This window comes from Trachypithecus francoisi, unplaced genomic scaffold, assembly GCF_009764315.1.
Source record: "Trachypithecus francoisi isolate TF-2019V2 unplaced genomic scaffold, Tfra_2.0 Lachesis_group2, whole genome shotgun sequence".
NCBI classification, from domain to species: Eukaryota; Metazoa; Chordata; class Mammalia; order Primates; family Cercopithecidae; genus Trachypithecus; species Trachypithecus francoisi.
This window is the reverse complement of record NW_022681465.1, coordinates 93,028,233-93,047,216: the sequence shown is the minus strand read 5'-3', so window position 1 is coordinate 93,047,216 and position 18,984 is coordinate 93,028,233. Positions and strand designations below refer to the sequence as shown.

The window sequence follows — 18,984 nt, the reverse complement described above, 5'->3', positions numbered from 1 at the left end:
ATTTAAAGGTCTGAGATGCTTTGGCAATTTTCAAATCACTGGTGTGTGCATCACCTAGCTTCTGGATTATCCCTTGCATCCTTACCTACTCCTACCAGGAGGCATTTCTGAAACACATCCCCAACCCAACAGGGTTACTGAACATTTTCTCTGTCCATGGTAATCTCAAGCCTGTGAGTACTCTTCCTTCAGCTTCCCTCTCTCTGGATCAGCTCCCACAGTATCTTTGCCAAAACACTTCCAGTCTACCATCCACTCTGCCGTTTTAGTTTTAATGCCCAGGTTCCATAGTCTTCTATAGGAACTTAAAGTTATCAGAAGTTATTTTGGGGAAAAATCTAATAAGTCAAACCATGTGAAATCTTACGTAAGAGTTTGAAGATGATGGCGAATTACTGTAAACGAAATATTATGAAAAACGAAAATGTATAATACTCTAAGACTGTTATACTGTTTCCTATAATATTGACAAACATCCAACTTAGTCCAATTCAAGGGATATGATTAAGTGAAATAATAGAACTTCAGTTTTACACATCACTATATTTTACATTTCTGGGGTTACTAGCATTTGAAAAATAACCATTAGAAGAAGCATGAAGTATTGTCAGACTTATAACCACTGTTCTTGTTATGTATTAAAAAACTACTCTAAAATTTAGTTAATTAATATAACAATATACCGTTATATATCACAATTCTGTAAGTTAGAAATTTTCTCTCTCGTCTCCCCTTTCACCCTGTGTCAATATGGCCTCTCCATGTGGATAGCCTGGCAGCCTCAGGAGAGTCAGACTTCTTATGTATAGAAAACTCAGGGCTCCAAGATCTTTGAAGAGATGGGAAGTGGATGTTGCCAGTCACCTAAGGCTTGGGCCCAGGAACTGGCCCAAGATATCCTCTGATATATTCTGTTGATCAAACATGTATAAAAATCACCCAGATTCTAAAGGAGGGAACAAAGACTTCACATCTTCATGAAACAGTTACTAGTAAAGAATCTGTGGCCGTCTTTAGCCTATCACAGTTATCAAAAAAGATTATAAATTTGCTAGATTACAAAATAGAAAATTAAATTATTTGCAAATGAGTATAAGAATGTTGTTAGTTAAAATAATCAAACTCAAACAAACCATTCATCATATGAGAAGAGTTGTAAGTCAAGCAATACAAAGAAGTCATTATGAAAATTTAATAGTATAAAAGGTATCTCAATATACCTTGCAATATTTAACACTGGTTTGTATGCTAGTTTTATCCCTTCAAAGAAAATCCTAACAATATCAGGTAACACATGTTGGATTTCTAATTAGATTCTACATTTAAAATTTTGAATGTCTTTAGGGTGCAAAGATTGCTCCACTTAATTCCACTAACATACTTCTAAAAGTGAGTGGCATCTACACTTATTCACCTGATAATAATTGCTGCCATTTATTGAATGTTTACTTCACACTAACCCTGTACTGAATGTTTTACACATATTTTCACATTTCACCCTCACATTAAAAAGAAACCCACTTTATAGATAAGGAAACTGATGTGCAGAGAGAAGTAGAAAATGGTGCTGCTATTAAGGGAGTCAGGATCTGGTCTAAGATTCGTGTTCCCCTAAAACCAATATTCTTAAACACTATGGTGTTTAACCTCCAATCTAGCTATGTGGTCAGAAGGTTTTTCTATAAGTTGGTATGTGTATGTATAGTTATGTATATATGAATTCCAAAATAAATGATACTAGTCTTGACAGAATCACCATTCCATTCCTCATATTTTAGCATATAATATAAATAGTATATTATCATCTGAAATTATAAAGTATCCTTAAATGTACAGCTAATAAACTCTGTACTTTATTCAACCACATGTTCTTACGTACTTAGAACATGTCTCTCCCATAGGTACGAAAGCACATCCAACAAAAACTTACATAGGTCCATCTAGAAATAGCTTAAATTAACAAAAGAAAACTGCATTTTTCAGGACTGACAGGCAAAGGAGATAAGTAATTTCATTGTAGATTGAAACAGTAGATAAATAAAAGCTCAACTTATGATTCGAGACTGATTATTCAAGTCAGAAGAAATCTGTTTTCTCTGAAAACATTGCGATTGGCTCTGTTAGAGTTAAGTCAGTGTCAGCACTTCTGGAATAATGCACATGTATGCTGTTTGCCTGCTGGGGTGTGTTTCTGGGTAGAGCATTATGATTTGTGACTGAATAAATCAGCTATTCATTGCTACCCTCCACTGTCAATAAAACTTGTTTTTCAAGTTCCTTCTCCTTCATGGTTTTTTTGTTAACATAATCATCTCAGTAATTAAAATAAAAGCTGTACTTTTGGGGTTTTTTGAACAATGAATTGATTGATTAATTAAAAGCTACACACTTTCTATAAAAGATACCACTGGAATTTCTGACAAATATTGGTCTTCTCCATATATCCCAGGAAAACAACTGTGTATAATATTACTGGAGAAAGCCCAGGGCCATCAACAGTGGGGAGTGGGGAGCAGCCAGTGGGGGCTGAGGAGCAGTACAACCAGCATCACCTTCTCTAAAGGTGAATAAGAAAGGCAAGTGGCTCCCTTTCTTCTGTCTCAAATTCAGAAAAACAAAGATTATTACAGTGAAAGTTTAATTTCTACTTTTTATTACGTTTACCATTCTGAAGTAATGGCAGGCAAAGTAAAACAATCACTTTTAGTATTTCCCAGGCTTCCACAGCTATTAAACAATTCATAATATTTATCATATTTATTTTTGTTCTCAGAGGCTATCATAAGAGTCTAGAATTTCATGCATGATCCAATTAACTAATTATACTTATTTAGAGGCCATGAAATGCCTAATTACAGTCACAAATAGGTGATCACTGGCATAATTAGTTGTGCTAGCAAAACTACAGTCACAAAATTTCTTGGGTCAAACCACACTAAAATTGTGACCCTAATTATAGTATTGTTCTCAGTACAATGCTGTCTTAATATGTCAGCCATCCCATGTTTGGAAAATAACTTTTTCTTTTCCTTTTGGAGACAGAGTCTCACTCTGTTGCCCAGGCTAGAGTGCAGTGGCGCGATCTTGGCTCATTGCAACCTCTGCCTCTCGGGTTCTCCTACCTTAGCCTCCGGAGTAGCTAGGATTACAAGTGTGCGCCACCACACCCAGCTAATTTTTGTATTTTCAGTAGAGACAGCTTTCACTGTGTTGGCCAGGCTGGTCTCAAACTCCCAACCTCAGGTAATCCACCTGCCTCAGCCTCCCAAAGTGCTGAGATTACAGGCATGAGCCACTTCGCCCGGCCTGGAAAATAACTTTAACTGGTGAAAACATTCTCCTTTAAATTTGATATGCCAGTTTTTAATTCACTAAAACATTTCTAGGAAAATTTCAAAATAAAACCTCAGGAATACAGCAAAACTAATTCTTGAGATTGCTCTGGTCAAGCATGGCAAAACCGTTAGCTAAATGGCACACAATTGGTTATCACTTAACCAAGTTCTGACAAAATTCTAAAGTAAAATAACCAAATGTTTGCTGTCAAGAAAGAAAATAAATCGGCCAGGTGCGGTGGCTCACGCCTGTAATCCCAGCACTTTGGGAGGCTAAGGTGAGCGGATCATGAGGTCAGGAGATCAAGACTATCCTGGCTAACATGGTGAAACCCCATCTCTACTAAAAATACAAAAAATTAACCAGGCGCGGTGGTGGGCGCCTGTAATCCCAGCTACTATGGAGGCTGAGGCAGAAGTGGCATGAACCAGGGAGGCAGAGCTTGCAGTGAGCTGAGATCACACCACTGCACTCCAGCCTGGACGACAGAGTGAGACTCCATCTCAAAAAATCAAAAAAAGAAAGAAAGAAAGAAAGAAAATAAATCATAGATATTCCTAAACAATTAACTGGCATCCTGGATAATGTTCCTCCCTATAAACCTGTGGCCCTTATCTGATACGTAGTCTTCCCATCCCATTTGATTTGTCGGTGCAGTCGGTCAACACGCAAGATACATCAAAAACAGCCTGACCTCACTGGAAGCCAGGTTCTATAGGAGGTCACCAGAGTCACATCCTCCACCTCTTACTACCCTTCTCCTTTTCAAGAGAGGGAAGGAGAGAGGTAAAGAGAAACTAAAATAAATAAATAAATAAATAAATTTTAAATCAGAGGGAAATAAAAGGCACAATGATAGATGCTTTCTTATTTTGAGATACAAAAAGGCAAAAGCACAGCCAATAGCTGAAGGAATGTGAACTGTGGTAACCTGCAAGAACATTTTCCATGTGTTCTGCACTGGCTGCTTAACTTAGCCAGTTAAGCATAAGAAACATAAGAAACTGTTCATAAACAGTTTCATGGTTCATCCAATAGTCCTGACTCCAAAGTCTATATAACTCTATCTCCAGAAGACTCAACTGACACATAATAGTTACTTGTAATAGTGACTTATTTTATTCTAATACATAAAATGCATTACATCTATTGCCAAAATTTTCCAAAACACGTCCTACATTATATTAACCTTGTTTCCATAGTTGTCTTAAGCTGTCCAGGGTTGCTTTTTATTTTTCATTTATTTATTCTGTTTCCTGACTAGACTGTAAGCTCCACAGTAGCAGAGCCTACAACTGAGGGCACTATAAACAGCAGATTCTCGTTAATTTGTCTCCTATTCAAATGTCCACCATCCATATTTACACATAAGTGCTTCCCTGAGCCACTGGTACAACGCCCTTCCATTCATTTGCCATGGAGAACCAATTTAGGACAAAAGACAATCAAGAGTCCACTAAAAAATAATCATATTTACCAAAGATTATTAGTATAGAGTGCTGATGGTCAGGTAGACACTTTAGCACTATATTTGTATAAAAATTCTAAGAAAACTGGCTTGCAGTATTTCATCAGATTGGAACTGTAATTCTATTCAAAAAAACAATTTCTTAACGCACTGACTTTTCTGTGGAGTTCAGAAAGAACCTGTGATGGGTGTTGGGTTTCCTAGAGAACAGAATGTTTCATTTTGCTCTAATTCATTCTATTACTGAATTAAACTTTGACGTATTGGTCTTGACAAGTGCTTCATGCTGACTGTATTGTGTATGATACTATAATCACTCCCCATGCATTTCCCACTGGCTGGCTGATTAATGCAACAGATTACCTGCAGCATTGATGGCAAGGGGGAATCGTTGCCCTTCTGTACTCTAAACTGCTTGTATTTCAGTGTGCATGTGTGTGTCTGGGCACACACAGGCACCCATGAATATCACGCACATGGGTGGAGAAGGCTAGATAAAGCGGAAGAAGAAAATGGAGGACTCAGTAAAGATTAATACCTTTCAATCATTGTTTTCAGTACACCAAAAAAAAACTGCTTAATGTTTCCAAGTAAGTGTCAGCATTACACTTCAATTATTCGTTCACTTTTTTATTCACAAATATTTACCGAGCATCAACTACAGTATCAGGCACACTTTTTCACCTTCATAGGAAAAATAACTTAAAAAATTACTTTCTCTATTTGTGAGAAGGAGGAGGAAAAAGGGGTAAGATTATCAAGTGGACATTAATACAGGAATAAAAAGAGGATTAAAAAGGATGGATACGATATTAGTTTAAATGTGCCAATAAAGACAATAACTGACGATAATACTATTAAATACAACGAGTGGTTAATGGTATCCAAACATATAGGTAAATCTTTCAAATTATGTGGTCTACATATGACCCTAATGTTTAGCAAAGAACATCTTCTAGTGCATCGTCAATCTGTTCTGAGGAACAGGTTGCGGGATATATTAATCTCATCTTCAAAGTGGCAGGGGGGAAACAGACTTTGTGCTCTTGGGAGCATTTTGGAAGCATTCCTCCTAACAGGATTTTCTCTCCATTCCAAGCTTGTATTTGACCCAAGTGCTCTGTCTGGAATTCTCCCATCCAACTCATTCAACCCTTGATCATACACAAAGGAAGACCATGGTTTCCAATTTAAGGCACTTCGAGGTCTCTCTCTGATTCCTACTTTATTAATGCTTCTCACTCTCTTCTCCAGGTTTGCTGAAACAGATTTTGAAATTTATTAATCTAGCTGGTCATAGCTTAAAATCACAGACATTTGGCTTTCTATTTCAAAGGTTATCTTTGCAGCAGAAAGCACAGAGAACTGAGTGAGTTACCCACATTTCAGACAACTAGTATCATTACCCTGGGTATTCTGTCAGCAGAGCAAAGTCTAAGAAAATAGCCCTAAGACTAGTTATTAACTCCCTAAAGCAAGTTAATGTCAGAAGACTCTGGCATTTTACTATACAGAGTCCCTTTCTTATATCAATTTTGGAATTTTAAAATAAAACACGAAAACAATGTTATACAATTATCAGACAAGCTTACAAGCAGCCTCACAAAAGTTCACTTGTTGCAAATCATTTGCCATCTTGCCTTCCCCTAAAGTATATAGGAGAAAGCTATTTATATAAATTAAAAGGTCATCCTTTGTCGGCCAGGTGCAGTGGCTCACTCCTGTAATCCCAGCACTTTGGGAGGCCGAGGCGGGCGGATCACAAGGTTGGGAGATCGAGACCATTCTGGCTAACATGGTGAAACGCTGTCTCTACTAAAAAACACAAAAAAATTAGTCGGGCATGGTGGTGGGCAGCTACTGGTAGTCCCAGCTACTCGGGAGGCTGAGGCAGGAGAATGACGTGAACCCGGGAGGTGGAGTTTGCAATGAGCTGAGATCGCGCCACTGTACTCCAGCCTGGGCGACAGAGTGAGACTCCATCTCAAAAAATAATAAAAATAATAAAAATTTTTTAAAAAGTCATCCTTTAGTACAGCAGTCCCCAACCTTTTTGGCACCAGGGACCGGCTTTGTGGAAGACAAATTTTCCACATATGAGGACTGGGGACAGAGGTGGTGGGGTTGAGGGGGTGGCTGCCAGGGCATGCTTTTGGGATGAAACTATTCCACCTCAGATCATTAGGCATTAGATTTTCATAAGGAACATACAATCTTGATCCCTCACATGTGCAGCTCACAATTGGGGGTATGTGCTCCTATGAGAATCTAATGCCACTGCTGATCTGACAGGAGGTGGCACTCAGGTGGTAATGCTCACTTGCCTACTGCTCACCTCCTGCTGTGTGCCCTCAGTTCCTAACAGGTCAAGGACTGATACTGGTCCACAGTCCGGGGATGGGGGAACCTCTGCTTTAGTACATGTCTAATAAGAGTACCTATTAAAAGCCTATTGAAGATAGTGATTATCAAGCATGCATATAGTATTGGAATCCTTTCCTCCAGAACAATCTTGATGAAAACTCTAGTAGTAATGTGGTAAAGTCACACTGCTCTGATTGAGAAGGATCTGCCTCGTGCCTTCAGCACTCTCTTCCCCAACCCCAAACCTACGGACTCTGCAGGGCAGTGTCTGAACACCCCTCTAAGGACAACTATTTCTAACTTCCTTGGGTTTTCCTCCCCCTCATGAGCCTAACGAAGCTTAAATTAACTATGATAGCATTTACAAAGCACCTTGCTTGATATTGGCACATATACAGAGCTGCCTAAGGAGCTGCTTCAGCCTTTCCTTTGCTTCCACTTCTTTCCTTCCTTCTCCTGGCATCCCTGATTCTCTGTGAAGCCCCTGGGAATCCCAGACGGCTTAAAATGAAGCTTCTCAGACCTCGCTAATTTTTGTATGCTGCCACTTCACGGTAAGAAAAGGTGAAAGGAAATTTTCTTCCCCAGCTTGTCTTGCTTCATTTTCACTCTCGCTCTCCCCCTCCACCCTACCATGATAGTACTCTCTAGATCCACAGCCTAGTAAGGAGACTTCCCTAGTCAGATTTCCCATTGGTGGATGTTTCTTGAAGGCAAGTGCAGTCAGTACTATCTCTTAGGAAAGAGGAAAAGTAGGGAGAGAACTTTTCTAAGAATTGTGAGGAAGAAGAGGACACCTTATACCAATGCTATGACATTCCTATTAACCACTAATGTGAGAAGAGTATCTACTGCCAATGGACTAATGCTGTAAGTAGAAAGATGACATAAAAGAAAGTAACTGGAACCCATTCTTGATACAAATAAAGCTACTAACACACAACATATATAAGACAGTAACACTCAAGTGTATTACAATGAGCCAAAAAGCGCGTCTTAACTCCTCACCAAAATCTCCATGCTCTATGTTTAGCATAAGGTTTCATAAAAACACACAAGGAGGTCAATCTCAAGTGTTGTTACAAATTATCTAATTCTATACAGAAACAGTTTAGACAAAGGATACTACTAAGAATTTCCAATTGGTTAGACAATAGGATCAAGTGACCTGTAAAGTCTCTTTTAATCCTGAGAATCTATTTTTTTAATTCGTATTTTAAAGTTTTTCTCTTTATTTCCACTATTCCCTATCCAGGGAACTGAATGGATAATTAAACCCTAGCAGCCATGGTCTAGAGGATGGTTGACAGCAGTACACAGCAAGTATTTATCCTAGGTTTGCCCATACATTCTCTCTTTTGGTTTACTTCTGACCCAAACAAGAGATTACTCTGTTTACTTAAAGAAGCAGAAAATAAACCCCTCTTTTCCACCCCCACAGCAGGCCAGAACTCCGAAGTCTATGACCCAAGAATAGAGTTCTGAGTTTTAAGAGACAGAAAGCAGTAGGAAAGCACAGGGAAAGAAAACAGGCCCCAGTAATGAGGACCTAGAAGCAGATGAGCCTTCTGAGAACAGTGCTGGAGGGAAGCAAAGCCTTCTCAGCAATACAATTGACCAAGCCTCTGTATTTAGAGGAATCTCTCAACGGCACAGAGAGAAGCAGAAACTGAGACCAGAGTATACAACCCCATCCTAGCAGGACAGCTTATGTCAAGAAGGGGTCTGCAGAGCCTACAGGGCATATGAGATAAACTGGTGTTGGCAACTCTATGGTCATTATCAGGGCCTAGTTCAAGCCAGGGCAAAGACAATGAGCTAAGGGTCTTCACCAGCTCCTTACCAAAGGGGACTCAAAAATGGGATACAAATTTCACTGTATTCCATCATACAGTAGTACCCCATACTATAGCATGCAGTATCTGTATTTATGATAAGCTGAAGTTTATTATTTAATACAGTTCTCAATCAATGGCATGTATTTGGCTATGGCATCCATGTGCTTGTTTTCTCAAAGAACCTGAAGTTAGAGGGTCCCTGTAAACACGGGTACAAATGGGCGACTAGACTAGGTAAGCTCAGCTGACTATGGCAGTCAGAATTGTGGTACCATGGGTAGGCAGACCAGGCCAGGCAGCTCTTACAGGGTTTATTCCCCACTAGGTGAGCTTCGCTTTGCCCCTGCTCTGCTCTGAGTTAGAGAGACTACCTGGAAGAGAGGCATATAATAGTGTTTAAAAATAAGCTGGCCGGGTGCGGGGGCTCACACATGTAATCCCAGCACTTTGGGAGGCTGAGGCAGGCATATCACGAGGTCAGGAGTTCGAGGCCAGCCTGGTTAACATAGTGAAATCCCATCTCTACTACTAAATATACAAAAAACTAGCCAGGCATGGTGACGTGCGCCTGTAGTCCCAGCTACCCAGGAGGCTAAGGCAGGAGAATTGCTGGAAACTGGGAGGGAGAGATTGCGGTAAGCTGTGATCGCACCACTGCATTCCAGCCTAGGCGACAGAGCGAGACTCTGTCTCATCATCATCATCATCATCATCATCAACTAAGGACATTGTCTAGTCTGGTGGTTATGTTTCTGAAGTCACTGGGATTAAATTCCTCCTTTGCTATTGTGACCTCGGGCAAGTTATCAAGCCTCCTTAAACCTCAGTATTATTGGCTGTAAAATTAGGGCAAATAATTGGACCTATTTCACAGGATTGTTTCAGGGATTAAATAAAACAACACATGCATTAAGTGCTTAGCACAGTTCCTGATAAATAAGTATTGGCAACTATGTTATCATTAGCAGCTAGACCAAAATGAGAAATAAAGCAAAAATCCAGGTTTTATGATACCTATCTACCATTTTCCTCTTCGCTTTTAAGTAACAACACAGAACAGCAATGTTGGATAGAAAATCTTAACATTTTTGATAATGCATTTGAAGGCTCTCTACTCTCTTCCACAGAGCCCACTGCTGTCTTTGTTTCGGCTGTTTCTTTTTTCTGGAGTATTCACACTACTCTTCCCTGCAACACACCTCCATAAACATCTTATAAAACCGTATTAAATTTGGTTTCTACAAACATTTGTACTAATTTGTAATGAAATTACTCTATAAAAGCTCTCCTTCATCCATTCTTGGCTGTTCTTATCACATCTCCTAATGTTTACATCTTCTACCCCCTCCTGACGACTGGTACTATCACTACCCCAAAATCAAATAACTAATACATCTATTCCTCTAGACATAGCAAGTGCTTCGTACACACTGATAGAGAGACCACAGGAAGACCTCTGGAAAGAAGATTAACAATATAGCACTGACAGTGGTATGTCGTGGGAAAGCTGTACTCTTCTTATGCCCAGGGAAGACAAACAGGTAGATGACGAGCAATCCTGATACGTGGTTCATTAGAATTATATTCTGTACTTCCAGCTATTTGGAAGTCGCCAAGTGTGTACTGACATCTTTTTGCTGCAAGGGAGCTCTGGCAATTGCTGTTTTCTTCGTGGTACTAGCAAAGAGGGAACTACGTATATGGGGAACCATTTTGGTAAGCTTTGCAGTTCTCAAAAAGAAGCAGTTGCTCCTTAGCCATTAATTCACCACCATCAACTTTAAAATGTGGCAAGCTTGAGTTAGTTTGAATAACTCAACTAAAGTAAGAAGCTCAAAACAGGGATGGGGGTGGTTGGTGGGGGCAGTTATTAAGCCTCCTGCTTTCAAAGATGTAAGACAACATTCCCCAGAAATTTCTCCACAATTACCTATGAAGCAGAGTAAAGCAGAGTCTTTGGAATCTTATTTCTGGTACACATCGACTGTCCTAAATTACTTTAAAGTATCATTTTGAATGTGTGACTTAAGCATATGTTTTTCTCCTTATTCAAGAATAATGTAGGTGGTTACAGAAAAATCACTATTTGAGTCTGGGATGGAAGATGGAACAGCATTTGGGTCCGCGGAGCAGGTTAATTCAAAAAATACAGTCTCAAAGGGTGGGCTGTGTTCTCTACTGCCGAACACAGTTAGATTTACTCTAATTCTAATTGTCCTTAATCTGTATACTACTCTATCTATCTAGCACCCTACCAAGGAACATTATAGCTGTTGCTTAATAACAAGTGATCAAACTAATCATACAATAAAACTCAAACTAGAAAAAAAGTCTAACTATGGCTATTTCTGCTCACACAGAATTAGGTCTCCAGATGAGAAGCTGTGAAAAGAACTCTTGAGAGATGCCACCTTGTTCTTGTGAACTGAATGAGCAAAGCTCAGCACAGCAAGGCTCTTGCAATGGCAGCCCATCCTCTCCCTAAGAAACAGGATTTATATGCTGGAAAACAAAGCGTGTGACTCAGCTCTGAGAGAAAGTTAAGTGTTTAAAACTTGGGGAAAAACATATTATGTAACAATTGAAAATAAAAATTTACGAATATTTCCCTGTGATAAAACTGTAATTAAGTGTTATTTAACTGTTTCCTCTAACGACATTCATTTTAATTAGGTTTTAATAGACTGGAGCCACAACCTATAGTTTTATAAAGCAAAGTAAAATTGCAGTCTAGGAATACATTTAAGAAAAGAGAGCCATCAACACAGATGAGAGGTTACAGTATTTCCCCTCATCCCTAGACCCCCACAGTAATTAAGTGTGCTGAACAGACAGCCATTACAGCTAACAGTAGGTGTGCTCACCCCCAATCAGCACTGGGTTGTTCTTTGAAATCCAAAGGTTATTTCTGTGATCTGCTTTCCAGAAAATTTGCATGTCACAGAATAAAGAATGTAATTCAAGAGGTGTGTGTTCTATAGATTCTACTAAATATGTAGCTTCTATCAAACGTACAACCTCTACCATTGCAATGGGGCTATTTTAATATATACCTTTTCTTATAGCTGATTATGATACAACATTACTCATCTTGAGAACACTGGCGTATGTCTGGGAAAATGAACATCATGCAGAGAAAGTAAAATTAATATTTGAAAAACTGACTCATGTACAAGATAAATGTATCTGCAAATGAGATACAATAAACAGGATCTTAAGAGTATGCATCTGTACCTATTTCATACTACATTATGAAAATCAGGGAGTAAATCACAAAAGTTAACTCACACCAAATGAATGTCATAGGCATTTATATTAGAAAAGAAAAACAGAATAATCAGTCCCTTTGTTAGCTGGAGCATGGGGGGAAGAAATTGGGCCTGTGGCTACCACAAATAAGTTTTCATATATTCACTTGAAAGAAAGAAAAAGTTAAAATAAACGTTACTTTTACAATTAATTTTGAAACATCAACACTTAAATTTTCATAAATCACATGTAAGCAGGAAATTTTAAATCTTGGGGAGGGGGACACTGGGCTGTATGAAAAAGATTTTGTAATCTTCTGGCTGACAATCTGATGGCTCCAAATCCATCTGCCAAGAAGCAGAGTTACTTGGCTGGCATACTCTCACTTGTACACTTGCATCAGATTAAGGCTTTCATGCCAGGAATCTTTTTTTTTTCCTGGTGTACTGGCCACTGCCAGAAATGGACCCAATGAATCCACCACTGCTAAGGAGTTAAGCATCTGAGATTTAATTTAACAGTTTCAGCTTTATTAAGCTGTCACAGAGCGGCCCCACTTTGATAACAGTAGCTGCTCCAATTATGGCTTGGTTTAGGGTTGACAAGTATAATGATTCATTCGTGGCACATGAGAAGCAATAAAAGGTTGTTTTGCATTACAGCTTTAAAAATGTGGGCATTTTTTTCATTTAATTTGTCACTTAGCTTTTGCTAAGAGGACATTTAAATTGCAGTAAAAGGCAAATGGGGCTTTTAGTTTAAATGTAATCCCCATATTTAAATGATCTGTAATGGCGCGGTGTTGGAGTGGGAACACTATTGTCTCACAGTGGGTCCTGATGGTGACATGTGACATTTGTATTCAGGTCCTGTATTATCCATGTGGCTAAAGGGCTTCCAATTTCATTTCACAGCCAGAAGCCTGCAGAAAACACCAATTAACTTGCAGATCCCATTTGCCGACAAAACTCAGCCTCTTCTCAATGTCTGGCATCTGGCAGTGCTCAGCATTTAATTCCAAAGCAGAGCCTTGAAGCAATGTGAGCCCTGTGTAGGGGCACAAAGTCAAATTGCCCCATTTTATTAAGAAGCAAAAGCCTTTCCTTTTGTAGTCCAGAAGCAACTTTTAGTTAATTTTTTGGTGAATGAATATTAAGATGCGATACTTACTGTTACTTCTATGTGAGATTCTTCACAGAATTTAGACCCCATTAAAATGGCAAGTGACCTCTGCTTGCCATCAGAGTACATAGGAGAATTTCTAGCAGTCTAGTAATGATTGGGCGGTGGGTGGGGGGCACACAGGACAAGAGGTTGTGGTCTTTATGCTGGACTGAAATAAAAGAATTTGTATAAAGCCTGGTCCTTAATTAGAAAGTAGTCCATAAGAGGGCATAACTAGAATCAGCTGGTGGAAACTTCCACCTAATAAAAATTTATACTTCTGATTGAGGGTTAAGGTACATAATTTTCAAAACCCACTTGGAAAAGTGAAATCTGACCATGAATTAAATGTGAACACTGCAAATTTTATTTGACTGTACCACCAGTACCTTTTTTGGTAACCAAAAAATTTAGTTGCTATTTTCTTCCTAACCAGTCATTTGTAATTCTAAGTTTCTCTAAGTACCAAAGCTCTGTAAAATTGCATTCATTTAATATTAATTCAATAATTTTTCCTTAAATGATCCCCTTCATTATAGTTTTCTTAATGCTAATCTTGTTTACTTTATAAACCATCTAACCAGTCTAGTCTGTACTACAGAGTTACAAAATTGAAAAAAGATTTACTTGAAAAGTAAAACATTCAGGATTTTATGAAAATATTTAAACCATGCATTACACTTGTGTTCTCTAATCAACACACTGTGTCCCCAAACATCATTCTAATACATTGAAACTATCTATTGTAGTTAGATTGATTTACATTTTGATTGGGGGAAAGGGCATTACTATTATTTCAGGAGACTCAAAGAAAGCAGCAAGATTAAGTTATTACAAGACACTTAAGAAAATTGCCAGGAAAAAAGTCAACAAATATCTAATAGTTCACAAGTAGTGAACTTGTCCACAGCCAAATTCTGAACGTATATCCTATTAATAGGAAAAAGGAAATACTGATGTCAAATCCTTTACCAACTTGCTGCATAACCCTAGATTATACAGTGTCATGTTTGAAGTCTCCTAACCTCCCTGGATTTGTTTCCTTATCTGTAAAACAGCTAATCTCAAATACCCCTTCCGATTATGATCATTTGGTATCTTCACAGACAACAGCATCTTTTGGTTTAGACTACACCTGGGATCAATCAGCATGATGTGGTCCATCATCAGCCAAGAAAAATTTCACTGAGACTAGGATCTTCTAGTAAATATAGACAACATTACTTCTCATAAAATTAATACAGGCACTGATATATTTGTCAAAATTTCAGGTGTAACTTATAGATTTCTTAATAAAAAGACAAGATAATGAACACATCATTCATTATTTCCCTAGCGGTGAACATTGGGTACCAAGACTCATCCAAACAAAATTCCCAGTATTCTTTTAATGAACATGACTAGTGGATTTCTCATTTTTTTGAACACTTGCTATATTTGTTTCTTTAACCACCAGGAATTTAGGAAGCAATAAATATTAGAATTTGCTGTATTTTTCCATTCTGAGGATCAACAGTTCATTTAAATCTATAGCAGCCAAAAATAAAATGAATATCCAAACTAATTTCAACAATTTCACTGTGGGGAGAAGGAGGAAGACTAAATTTTAGCTGAATTGATTACAATATTAATCTAGAAATAATTAGCCAGCTCTACCATATAAAACTGCTATTTTAAAATAATACAGCTTTTTTCCCCCACAAATACTTAAAGGGAGATTCCCGCACTTAACTTTCCTCCAGATCAGGCAATTCCCCCAAAACTCTGCCAAGATTGTTTTCTGTAAACGCCAGCCCACGTTCTAAATCCTCCTATGCTTCTAACCTATATGTTGGCAACATGTTCCATGTATGAGCAGCTCTCTCTTCAGCAATACTACGACCATGTTCTTGAAACATCTGCCTATGGTATTTATCCATATGCAAATCAATGGTAATTTGTCGGGAAACATGCTTACCCAGCTCATCCCAGAGCTGCCTGTATTTGTCAGTCATCGCAGTGCCTTGTTGCCGCCAAAGTGACAGGCGGGGGTCAGCCATGAATTGCTCTGTTATCAAGGTCAACATGCGGGCCCCATTGGAGTCCCTCATCTTTAACATCTCCCGCACCTAGTGGGGAAAAACAGACCTTTAGAAAATTGTTCAAAACAAAAACACAACAAAACCCCACAGCAACACAAGAGTCAAACCACCTCTTTTCTCTGTTTCTCTGTGTGTGTGGGGGGGTGGGGTGGGGTGGGGGAATGGGCAGGAGGGGTCAAGCCTTCACACCAGCCCTCTTAAGCAAACAAAATATATAATTTAAAACCATTCCGTACCCTAAATAGCAATTTAATCAAAAAAATGACTAGTAATTATTTTGAATTACACTTTAGAATCCGTTTGAAGAAAAAATGCTCTCAATTCCAAAACTGTTCTGGTTGGGTCTTACACACTGATTAAGGTGAGTAAATCGTGTTTCCTGTGTCCAGTAGAAACTTTCTTTTTTTTTTCTTTTTTGAGACGGAGTCTTGCTCTGTCACCCAGGCTGGGGTGCAGTGGCCGGATCTCAGCTCACTGCAAGCTCCGCCTCCCGGGTTCACGCCATTCTCCTGCCTCAGCCTCCCGAGTAGCTGGGACTACAGGCGCCCGCCACCTTGCTCAGCTAGTCTTTTTTGTATTTTTTTAGTAGAGACGGGGTTTCACTGCGTTAGCCAGGATGGTCTCGATCTCCTGACCTCGTGATCCACCCGTCTCGGCCTCCCAAAGTGCTGTGATTACAGGCTTGAGCCACTGTGCCCTTCCGAAACTTTCTTTACCAGTTCTCCTTCAAATTATCTCTCTTATCTAAACCAAGTACACTTTGTGATTCAAGATTACACTCCAACAAAGTAGGCATCCATGCTTTGACAAACCACAGAAGTAAAATCTGGCACTGGGAACAGGTATCTGAACCTACCTAGTTTACCAAAACAGGTTTAAGCAAGGTGCTGCTGTTTCCTTGCATAAAATGAGATGCCATAATTTTAGTAAGATGCCATAACTTTGCTAGCCTAAAGAAATACAATACCAAAACAAACATGACAAATAGCATGGCACCTTCCTGACTCTCCAACTGATTATACTTACCATCAGAGAAGCAGAGCCTAATGGAGAGTCCACTGAGAACTCAAGAAATATTCTAAGTAGATCTGATAATGTGTATAATAATAACACTTGGCCTTTAGTTTTTTTAGGAACAGCTTTGTTGAGACATAATTCATATACCATACAATTCACCAATTTAAATAAACTGTACAATTCAAAGGTTTTTAGTATATTCACAGTTGTGCAAGTCCTTCAATTTTTGAGATAAATTAGTAATTGCATAAAGGTTCTCTCTCACTTAAGTTTTTTTTAAATAAAGAGCAGCAGCATACTTCTATTGCAATGGTAAAAGAAAATGGACAGAGCTGTTAAGTTCAAGAACTCTCTTGCTCTATATGGGTGATCCATGAAGCAGAATAATAACCACAGATCTAATAAGTTAACTTTGTCTCTCAAGTTGGAACTTTAAGCTTTGTCCATTACTCTTGTGCTACATTTCCCAAATAAAAGAAAAGAAAAAAGAAACACAAGGGTAAACCTCTCTGCAGGAAGCCCTAAATGAATCCATCCACTCCAAAAATGTGTACTGCTAAGTATTCAATACGTAAGAATCTCAGCTGTAATTTCCCTGTAAGAAATTACTGGAGCAAGGTCATGAGCAGTAGAAAAGGTGGGGTGGTTGATCCTTCTTTCAGGACTCTCTCTACGTGAAAGGCAAGGAAAGGAGAAAATAGTAGATCCTCAATAAAGCAGCCCAAACCTAAAATAGATCCTGCCTGAGATCTATACCCTCAAGAAATGGAACTTCCTCACCTGCTTTAGAATTTGAGCTTTATAAAGAACTCAAAAGCACTTCTACCCTGAATCACAAAGGCTGTGCTTCCAGGGGCGTTACTTCAGTATTCCTATAAAGGAGTTTGTTCCTAATATCAAAGTACTAAAAACTCATTAACAGGTGAAGATGGAGGAAGAAAAGGAGTTGCCATTTATTGGATACAATGTTAAAGAGTTTTACATTTATACTTACTGTTTAATTTTCATAACAACCATGTAAAATAGGCCAGATTATAATCCCCATTTTATTAATTATAAGACCAAGCCTCAGAGAAGTAAAATAACTTGCCCAATGGACAAGGGGAACAGCTTGGATCAGAACCTGTATCTGTCTTAACTTCAAGTTATGCTAATTCCAAAATTAGAGGTTGCTGTTACTTCACGTGGCATAATGTGTATATAATATACAGCGATAAAAAGAACAACTGCAGACCAGTCTAATAACACATCTTTCAAACTCTTCCTAACATAAGAATATATGAAATACTTCCTGTGTATCTAAATATACTAAACCTTTTACATTATTAGTATTGTGGATTTGATTTAATGTTTATTTTTTCTGGTAGATTTCTAACCTATTATGCAGCAATAGCAATGAAAATACACACTTTACTCTTAAGCATATAAAACAGAACTCTCTATTTAACCAGTACTCATGTACATCTATAGCCTACTGGTAATTAATTTTCAGACTGTTGACACGGAGGCATGACATGAGTTTGAAGTGCCTGTGAATCACCAAAGAATGCTTAAATCATGTGTAAAGTAGTATTAGAGTTAAATGTATTTTATTGTAATCTAATTCTGGGGAAATTGTCAATCTACATATGGTATACAGGATAAATCGCTATAAGCATGGTATTGATTAAGCAGAATACATTATTCCTGGCCATACCCAGTAAAAGGTTTACTCTAATTCTTTTGAACTAAAAAAAATAAAAACCTTTTAATTATAACAAGTATTAGAGAAGATATTCAACAAAAGCATCCATGAACAGTTATCTGTTTCCTTAAAACCAACTTTAATACATTAATCATAATGATGACTATACCCCCCCAATGAAAATATACTGATTTAGTATTATTCAAAAAGCATTTTATTCAGTATTTACAAATCTGTGTATGATACTGAAACTTCTGTATAAAGCAAAACACTCAGCTTCTGCTCACAAGGAACTCATGACCAAGATAATTTAACTTCTTGAGACATCAATTTTTAATGATGCAGATGAACAGTAGACAGCATCATTTAACACCATTATCACAACGATTTTATGAGATATGTTATTATTAACTAATTTTCTAGATAAGAAAATTAACAAATAATTTGCCAAGGTTTATATATTTAGAAAGATCTAGAACTTGGATTTAAACTGAGATCTATCTGACTCTTAAAACTCAAGCTCTTCAAATTAACTTATAGATACTGACATTATTAAACTAAATAATTAAAGCACATTTTAGGGATTGTAAAACTATGTTATCTTGGGAAAATCAACTAGAAAGGGAAAAACTTGAAAAAATGGCATTTTGAATAACATTGTTAATTATTTTGCTTTTATTATTGTAAGAGGTTTTTCAAAACTGTATAAATTATCACCATTTTATTGATAGGAACTGAGAGAGACAAAAATGTCCCACATCTTGTCTAAGATCACCTAAGGAA

The 18,984-nt window shown here is 38.0% G+C and overlaps 1 protein-coding gene across 1 annotated transcript in view; it reads right to left on the bottom strand.

Moving 5' to 3' along the window:
- Positions 1-18,984, bottom strand: part of ZSWIM6 (zinc finger SWIM-type containing 6) — a 240,227-nt gene that overhangs the window by 36,900 nt on the left and 184,343 nt on the right. Inside the window, 1 exon segment of the mRNA XM_033179662.1 lies at positions 15,377-15,527. Within this exon segment, the coding sequence (XP_033035553.1) occupies positions 15,377-15,527 (151 nt within the window).